Source organism: Aaosphaeria arxii (assembly GCF_010015735.1).
Source record: "Aaosphaeria arxii CBS 175.79 unplaced genomic scaffold BU24scaffold_6, whole genome shotgun sequence".
Lineage (NCBI taxonomy): Eukaryota > Fungi > Ascomycota > Dothideomycetes > Pleosporales > Aaosphaeria > Aaosphaeria arxii.
In genome coordinates, this window is record NW_022983479.1 from 2826457 (window position 1) to 2835121 (window position 8665).

The window sequence follows — 8665 nt, forward strand, 5'->3', positions numbered from 1 at the left end:
CAAGTGGAAAGGTTTTCTCCACCAGCTCGGTCTCGTTCACGTTAGAACAAGGGAGGTAGCAAATGAAGCACCTCTTGAGGAAATTCAGCAACACCTAGACAACCTCACGCTAGCACAATGAGCTTTAATGGAGAACCAGCTTGCCAATCGTACAAGCTGAAGGGGTGTGTCAGATAAAAGCAAGTGCTGCAGGTGAGGTCCGAATAATCAAGCGGGTACCTGGCACGTGACGCCCTTAAATATTAAATAGCTCCATTGCGTCTTAGATCAGACGAAACACACAAGACAATAATCATCAAGTTCTATCGCAACTCAGTTCACCCATGAAAACATCGTGAATCTGACAGGTCGACGTGACCTGTATCGTGTATCTTGACGATATTCTGGTGTATTCTGACACAAAACGGGCCCATATAGCCCACGTCAAGGAAGTACTCCAGAGACTGAGAGAGTCTAAACTTTATCTAAAGCTTAGCAAATGCGAGTTCCACACGCAGCAGACAGAGTACCTTGGGTACATAGTCTGCCCAGAAGGAGTCAAAGTCGACCCAGAACGGGTTATAACGGTCCAGAATTGGCCACTCCCGCAGACCGTGAGGGATATTAGAGTATTCATTGGATTTATGAATTACTACCGGCGATTTATTGCAAACTTCTCTCGGCTTGCCTTACCGCTCACCCAACTAACCCAAAAGGGGCCAGACGCGGCCCGGGGCGGACACGCACAAAGGAGGGAGGAAAGCCAAAGGATTGAGATAGGAAAGGAAGCAAAGAGCGCTTTCGAACTACTCAAGAACGCATTTCTTTCCGTACCTATTCTGGCCCATTATGAGCCAGATAGGCCTACGAAGGTCGAGGTAGACGCCTCAGGAGGGGCAATCTGTGGCATTCTGAGCCAGAAAGCCCCCGACGACCGCGGAAAAGACTTATGGAGGCCAATAAGCTTCTTCTCGCGCAAGATGGACAAAGCTGAGTACAATTACGACACACATGACAAGGAACTACTCGCAATTGACAAGAGTCTGTCACACTGGCGCCATTACCTGCAAGGCCTGCCGTTCGATCTCTACACAGACCACGCCAACTTGAAATGGTTCATGGAGACAAAGACATTGAATTATAGGCAAGTTCGAGCCTACGAACGCCTCTCGGAATACAACTTTGTTATGATCCATAGGCCAGGCAAGACAAACCCTGCGGATGGCCCGTCAAGGAGGCCAGATTACATGGCGGAAGCCCAACACCCGTCGCAGAAGGGAAACGAGGCCTACATAGAGCCATTACGGGCTATATTAACCCGTACTGACCCACGCCAGCCTGCCATAATGGCAGTTATGACGAGGTCATCCAACCTAACTGTCGACGACACGGGGCTCCCCCAAGTAAAGAAGAGGGGTACAAAGCGGCCCATCCAACAACAAATTGGCGAGGAACCAGACGAGGAACCTCCCGGGCTTCAACCCGATGAGGAAGAATCCGATGGTGGAGGAAGCGAGAGCCCTAGTGAAGAAGAGCCGGAAGCAACCTCACAAGGGGAGGACGTTATGGCCCAAGATGGCCCGGAACAACCCCCGGCAGCCCAAGCTGCGTTGATTCGGCTAACGACCACCCAAGAAAAGGAGAAGGCCTTCTGGGAATGCCACGATAGCCCAATGGCTGGACATTTTGGGGTTAAGAGGACGTTGGAGAAGATAAAACGCAAGTACACGTGGGACGGGCTAAGAAAGGACGTGGAGGAGTATTGTAACGACTGCTTGAAGTGTCGTAGGTCAGTAGCAGCTAGACACAAGCCGTACGGACTGTTGCAACCCCTCCAAGTGCCGACTGGCCCATGGAGCGATGTGACCATGGATTTTATCACAGAGCTCCCCCCATCAAAGGTCTTAGGCCAAACGTACGACTCAATACTCGTTGTTGTGGACCGATTGACAAAGATGGCTCATTATATCCCATCTCGCGCGGACTGGAGTGCAGAAAACCTAGCAGAGGCTTGGCTGCGGGAAGTTATCCGCCTACGCGGTACCCCGCGTAATATTATATCAGACCGCGGCCCAATAATGAATTCAAAGTTCTGGGATAGCTTCTGCCACTATCTAAATACAATGAGGGTGTTATCCTCCGCTTACCACCCTCAAACAGACGGCCAAACAGAGAGGCAAAACCAAACACTGGAGCAATATCTCCGTTGTTATTGTTGCCTGGAACAGGACGACTGGGCGAGGTGGCTGCCAACAGCAGAGTTTGCGTATAACGACAGCGTACATTCCACCACAGGGGTCACACCCTTCGTAGCTTACCACGGAGCGGCACCAAGAGCCCCAGAATGGCCCGGAATGCCCCTGGGAGACGGCGAATCACCCTTAGGGATGGGTCTTGCGGCTAAAGTCCTCTCGCTACAGGCAGAATGTAAGAGGAAGATAGAGGCATCGAACAAGTATCAAGAGAAGTACGCAAACAAGAAAAGAAAGCATATTTCTCTAAAGATTGGCGATAAAGTCTTGATATCAAACCGCCACATGCGCTCAACCCGACCAAAGAAGAAGTTAGACTGGAAGTATGTGGGACCTGGGGTCATTATGGCCCGTTATGGCCCAAATGCATACAAAGTAGACTTCCCGGAGCTACAAGGGACACACCCAGTCTTCCACGTATCCCTATTAGAGCCTTACACCCAAAAGAGCTCAATTCCATCGCAGAGTGATCAACCTGTGGATACATTGCGCTCTTTTGGCGACGATGTGTACGAGGTTGAAGAAGTGCTGCAGAGGAGGCAATCTTCGGTTGGAACATGGGAATACTTGGTTAAGTGGCTAGGCTATCCTGCAGATGAGAATTCCTGGGAGCCAGGCCCGAATATCAGCGCAAATACCCTTAAAGAGTTCTGGAAGAAACAGAATATCCAAAAGAAAAGGCAAAAACAATCAAACAAGCGTAGGCTAAGAGGCTAGCCCTAAGAAGAGGGAAAAATAAGCCAAAACCAACTACCTTCACCTATATTTTTCCTTAAGTTATGAGTAATTTTCCGAAATTATAAGGTTAAAACTCAAAATAACTAGTTAAGGTTTTTCTAAGGTGTTTAATGGCGTTGTGAAGAGGCCTTAGGAAACGTTCGATTGCAAGTAATAATAAGGCGGATTTGCTATAAAATGCCAAAAAAATAATGGGCTATTTAGGGCTATTGTGACCCAGAATACCCTATAAAGCCCTATGCCTATTCGAAATAGCACTGGGCAACCCAAGATTACCAAATATCACGAGGAAAGCATCAAAAGACTCGGATTTTGGCCAAAAGTGGCCGCCGGGCTTGCTCACAAGCCAAACCAGATCAATTGAAGGGGGTATCTGTAGAAAAGAACCGGACGAAACCACGAAACCTAACGCCAGGGTAATCCAGGCCACTATGGGCCAAAGAGGGGCTTTTCAGCCCAGACGGTTCAGAACGAACCCACAGAAGGCTACAACTCCTTCTCAGCAGCCTTGATCTCCTTCTCCACCGCCTTGATGCGCGCGGTAATGTCCTTACGAGCATTGCGAGGAGTATCTGCGCGGAGGGCCACCAAGACCGCATGCTGAGCCTTGAGATCCCTAATGCGGGAAGCAACGCTGCCAGAATCACCCACAAAGCGCCCACCAGTTCTCTATAGAAGACAAGACGTTAGCTAGGGGTTAAATTGGCCAAATTGGGTCAATATACCTTTCTCTTGGCCGGACCGGCTGCAGGAGAGGCCTGCTTCACCAAATCGTCCACAGTGGAGTCGAGCATGCGCCGACCGGCCTCTTGACGAGCAAGCACATCCTTCTTGCCTCTCTCGCGCTTTTTTGCGCGCAAGTCAGACTGGGGAGACGCATCGACGTCGAAAGTACCGTTGTGAAGGGCCAAATGGTCGGCATGAGGGGAATAATCGCTGCAGAGGGTTAATATGGACCAAAAAGGCTCAGAATACCACAAACACTCACGAATTGAGCTTCCTGGTGATCTTCTGACAGATGTTGCGCATCTCCGCGTCCATACGGATTCTTTCGTCCATAGTGATATCCTTCTCAATCACCTTGAGCGAGGCGGGGTCCTTGGGGTCGTAATCAGGGTTGGTGACCCTTTTGGCCGTCTTCTCGCCGGAAACGATGGGGAGCAGCCGACAAACGCGCTCAACCTCGCTATCGAAGCTCTCTGGGATCTAAAATGGGTCAGAATGGCCCAGATTGGCCCAAACAGTCCAAAAGGGGCCCGAAAACATACCACATGGCACGATTGACCCTTGAAGCAGCAACGAAGGCATCGACGGAAGTATCTACGCTTGCCATCATCCATCTCCTCGCTCCAAGCGTCGTAAAGGTAGACTTGGTCTTCTTCAGGGTTGGGGAAGACGCATCCACACTTCATGAGGAACCTATAGTTCCCACCTGCCCAGTATCCAACGCAACGGGCGCATGGATGTGGAGAACACCTGCCATGGCGCATGAAGTCGTTCGAGACCGCATCGAGATCCATGATGAGCGAATAGGAGGTAGTAGGCGCCGAAATGTACAATCTTGGTCTAGTTAGAGCCAAAATGGGCCAAAATGGGCCAGAATAGGGTCAACAACTTACTATATTTTCGAAAAAGCTGGAAATCGATGGGACAGGGGGCGACTTACCTAATCCAATTGCTGCTGGGGGAATAGAAGTTTAGGTTCGAAAATCGGGGATATATCGACGGGGCTTGGCAAAGCGGCCCGTGCGCATGAGGCGGCCCCACTTTGGCGCCTCTTTGGCTAAACCAATTGCTGGCACCTGCAATTCTTCGAAAATCATGAAAATCAGCATTTGCAGCCAGAAATCCCTCGAATCCCAAGGAATTTAACTTTCACAGCCAATTTTGCTTTGGAATTAGATTTCGTAATGTCATTATGGCCCAGAAAGGCCCAGAATAACATGGAGCGACCCCCGTGGGCGTGGATCGAGCCATGAAGGGGGATAATGTTAGAACAAGGGCAATTCCTGCCACCTATACTGGCTAGAGGCCTGAGTGGCCCAGATTAGCTTAGTATGATTACATAATGCTCCCTATAACACTGGCTGAGAAACAATAAGTTTCCTCAGCGATTCGTCTCTATCATTTGGGGATAATAGAATTGACTCGATCTCACTATTGCTAATTGCCAACTTCTAAGTGCCCTGCAAACCAATCCTAACACTGTGTGTCTTACTGCTCGTACTCCTACTTTACTGGCTCTACTCAACGTCCTGATACCAAACCAATACAACTGTGCATGATCCTTATCGTGGCTTGTTTGCCTTGTTTTCTTCTTGCCTTCTTGCTCCGTTGCTATGTTGCGTAGTCTTGCCTTTTGAGGTCGGACCTGACGTCACCGTGTAACCCTACGTTATTGTCGATCGGCTCACAATTTCCCTACATATTGCATAGGCAGTAAGCACGGCTGCGGCGTGGCTGCAAACGGGAAGCGGGTCGAACGCTTGCCCGAGAAATTATTGCCTTGTTTGCCATTCCAGCCTACTAGAATTCCGTGTGACTGTTTTCAAGTGTAGCCTACGCAGAACCATCTACTTCTACAATTCACTTATATCTGCGCAACACCTGGAGCCCGACCTTACCACTGTCAGAATCAAGCCACCTACAATCATCAAAGATGAAGCTCGTAGTAACAGGAGCTACCGGATTTGTTGGGCAGGAAGTCATTCGACTGGCTCTACAGAACAAGTCTATCACATCAGTCGTGGCACTTGCTCGCAAAGAGGTTCCAGTACCCAACCACACCGCATCCGAGGCAGACACGTCGAAGTTAAAGTCTATCATTCTAGAGGACTGGGGACAACCGTACCCAGAACAAGTCTTGGAGCAACTGAAAGGTGTGAATGCTTGTGTCTGGTGAGTCGAGCAAAATCCATTCCACACTTGTCGCGTCACGCCAACTGTTATCAGGACTCTTGCAGTTACCCCCACCAAGTCCAAGGATGTGGACTTCGAAGAGGTGACCAAGATCTGCCACGATTACACCGTCAATGGCCTTCAAAGCATGACTTCTGTGGCCGAAAAGCCTTTCCGCTTTATCTACACATCAGGCGTGACCGTAGAGCGCGACCAAACCAAAACTCTACCATTCCTACAAGACTATCGCCTTATGCGCGTAAGTTGTTTACTATTCACTCATTGTCCCATTCTCTGACTGTAATAATCAGGGCCGCGTTGAGAATGCGGTTATTGATATCGCTGGAAAACATGCACCTGCGGTAGAGATTGCTATAACCAAGCCGGGTGGAATTGAGGGGCCTGGTCATCCCAAGAGCGAAGCTTTGACGAGTATCTGGGCGCAATTCGGATCCACACCATGGGTGCATGTCTCGGAGCTGGCGGCTGCTATGATTGAACAAGGCTTGAGCGGTGTCAGCCAAGAAACACTGTGGGGAAACGATCTTCAGAAGATCGGATCGAGCATACTAAAAGCAGAAGACTATGCTCCCATGGATTAATGATTGGTGGACTCTCGTATGTACCTCGTAGGCATTGCTCAGATGCACAACAATATATGTGTTACTTGGATTTAGCTATAGCCACCATTGTATCTATCCGCCACGCAATGGTCACTATATGGCTTCTGATGCTATTGTTGAAGACTAACATTTGAAAGCAACCATCTCTCATCTCCCCTCCGACCAAGACTACTTCTCAGATATCGTGTAGTGGATAATTATATCCATACGCATTTGACGGGTCCCACTTGGCCTTCAAGTCTCTGAGACGTGGCAAATTTGCAGCAGAATACAGGGTGGTAGGATCTTCATCGCCGTGGCCGTATAAAACATATAGTTGCGGTGGGTCGAACCCACTCACTGCTGTGAAATTGTCGCGTGCCTGCCTAGCAAAGCCGTTGATTCTTTCATCAAGGTCCGTAGTCACGTTGTATGCGAAATTAAACAGCCTGACTATCTGTCAACATACATCATTGGTGAGCGCGAGGTGACGTACAGGTGGGTTGTGATGTTGCGCCATGGATATGCTGTAGCTTCACCAGGAACTTGCTCAACGGCCTGTTTCGGGAACATCTCGATAAAGTAAACAGTGCCTGCTAGCTCTGGAGATTGGATCAATGCGTCGTAGCTTTCATAGAAAGTCTGAAATGTTGGAACGTCGAAAGTATGAACGGCACTGCCATAGACATTGTGCACGTTTCCGGTCGGGCAATGAAAACCCGGACCCTCAATCGCGAAGAATGAAGCGGCATTGACGGATGCCCAGGGAACCATGGTCAGATTCTGTCTCAAAGGCGATGCCTGCAAAAGAGGCTGCAGATATCTTTCGCCTTCTTCGCGGGGCCCCGTATACACGGCATTGACAAGAATAATCGACTGAATAGAATGAGCAATGTTCCGGGATGAAGAAATGGTTTACTCACCCCACCAAGTGTAGGAGCATTGAGTGAGAGCGAGACAAAGGACAGCTCTGCCGGTAATACATTGTCGAACGTCTTGTAATAATCGAGAATGGTTCTACTAGCATTCGGTGCAAAGAGAAAATCTGCAAGCAGCACCTGTTCCGGGGATTGGTCAAAAACCGAAAATGTTGCCTCCAGAATCGTCCCGAAGTGGAAGCCAGCGCCACGTAGTCCCCAAAAGAGATCTGCGTTGGTAGTATTTGATACGTAGATTATTTCACCAGAGGCTGTAACCATTTTAACGCTCAAAAGCGTGTCCAATAACATGCCATGCAAACCGTTGTATCGACTAACGCCCCCTCCAAGTGCTGCTCCTACCTTGATGTTTGATGAGCGTCAGTAATTCATCCATATGTTTTGTGGCATGCAAGGTTACTCACCATGCCTACACAATTCTCCGATCCGATGGCTTCATAGATTTAGCAACCACATCTTTTTTTTTCCACTATCAATTGCGAGACATACGAAGTTGTTTCTTGCCATCGCCCAGCGGTCCTATGACATCTTCAAAGCGGACTGCACCACTGATGGTCAATGTATTTCTGGCGGTATCCAGCTTAACATCTCGGAAGTTAGACAGATCGATGCTGATACCATCATGCAGTCCTTCTAGAGTGGTGCTGAAACCATGGCCCCCGCCAGTCGTAAGAAATGGAGTTTTGGTATTTGTGGCGTACTTGATCTGTGGAAATCTACTTGTCAGACAGTAGATCAGACGCATTTCAGTTACGGAGCTCTTCAAAAAAAAGCACACCTACTATCGCAGCAACGTCCTCATCCGTAGAAGGTTTGACAATAGCACTGTAGCTCGGTGCGCGGTAGCTTGACCATCTTTCCGTATGATTCGATGGGAGTTCAATTTGTGTGCCAGAAGACAGATTCAACGCCTGTAGTCCCGAGATCAAGGTTCCACCAACACTATAGGCCATCATCCCTGCGAAAATGAAAGCGCGGACTATCAAGAGAAAGCGGGGAGCCATAGATTTTTGGAGTATATTGGAGGAGTTCTTGAGAATCTTCATCAATTATTTATATGACTATTGAGATACCCGCCTACTCGAACGGCGCATTCCATTCTACCCTTCAGGTTAGCGTATATAATCAACAGGGATGTCCAATACTTGGAAATGCTGGTCGGTGGCCGGAAACTGAAAACAATCGGCCCCTGTGGGCAATGCACAGCCCGTCTTGACTAGAATAGAAATTATCCATTGCGCATACGACAATGGGAAAA

General features: G+C 48.9%; 3 protein-coding genes across 3 annotated transcripts; 1 reads left to right on the forward strand and 2 right to left on the reverse strand.

The window, feature by feature from the left end:
- Window positions 1–3084: 3084 nt before the first annotated feature.
- BU24DRAFT_494430 (uncharacterized protein) lies at window positions 3085–4947 on the reverse strand. Its single transcript, XM_033534048.1, has 5 exons — window positions 4589–4947; window positions 4238–4529; window positions 3958–4175; window positions 3695–3905; window positions 3085–3638 (listed from the first exon to the last, which is right to left on the reverse strand). The coding sequence occupies exons 2-5, from the start codon at window positions 4487–4489 to the stop codon at window positions 3456–3458; spliced, it is 864 nt and encodes a 287-aa protein (XP_033382425.1). The 5' UTR covers window positions 4490–4529; window positions 4589–4947; the 3' UTR covers window positions 3085–3455.
- Window positions 4948–5241: 294 nt separating this feature from the next.
- Window positions 5242–6573, forward strand: BU24DRAFT_373897 (NAD(P)-binding protein). Its single transcript, XM_033524543.1, has 3 exons — window positions 5242–5867; window positions 5922–6126; window positions 6179–6573. The coding sequence occupies exons 1-3, from the start codon at window positions 5629–5631 to the stop codon at window positions 6467–6469; spliced, it is 735 nt and encodes a 244-aa protein (XP_033382426.1). The 5' UTR covers window positions 5242–5628; the 3' UTR covers window positions 6470–6573.
- Window positions 6574–6665: 92 nt separating this feature from the next.
- Window positions 6666–8368, reverse strand: BU24DRAFT_484025 (FAD binding domain-containing protein; the record flags this gene model as incomplete). The annotated part of the gene is made up of 6 exons (XM_033533315.1): window positions 8190–8368; window positions 7897–8113; window positions 7812–7840; window positions 7393–7749; window positions 6966–7345; window positions 6666–6918 (listed from the first exon to the last, which is right to left on the reverse strand). Exons 1-6 carry the CDS (start codon window positions 8361–8363, stop codon window positions 6666–6668), a joined length of 1410 nt encoding a protein of 469 aa, XP_033382427.1. The 5' UTR covers window positions 8364–8368.
- Between the last annotated feature and the right edge of the window lie 297 nt (window positions 8369–8665).

Excerpts from the sequence above, each read along its gene's own strand:
- BU24DRAFT_494430 (XM_033534048.1), bottom strand. The coding sequence starts at position 4,489 with ATGGATCTCGATGCGGTCTCGAACGACTTCATGCGCCATGGCAGGTGT. Across the intron at positions 3,906-3,957 it reads ATCACCAGGAAGCTCAATTC|CGATTATTCCCCTCATGCCG; the intron begins GTGAGTGTTTGT and ends AACCCTCTGCAG. Across the intron at positions 3,639-3,694 it reads CCGGTCCGGCCAAGAGAAAG|AGAACTGGTGGGCGCTTTGT; the intron begins GTATATTGACCC and ends TGTCTTCTATAG.
- BU24DRAFT_373897 (XM_033524543.1), top strand. The coding sequence starts at position 5,629 with ATGAAGCTCGTAGTAACAGGAGCTACCGGATTTGTTGGGCAGGAAGTC. Across the intron at positions 5,868-5,921 it reads GGTGTGAATGCTTGTGTCTG|GACTCTTGCAGTTACCCCCA; the intron begins GTGAGTCGAGCA and ends AACTGTTATCAG. Across the intron at positions 6,127-6,178 it reads AAGACTATCGCCTTATGCGC|GGCCGCGTTGAGAATGCGGT; the intron begins GTAAGTTGTTTA and ends TGTAATAATCAG.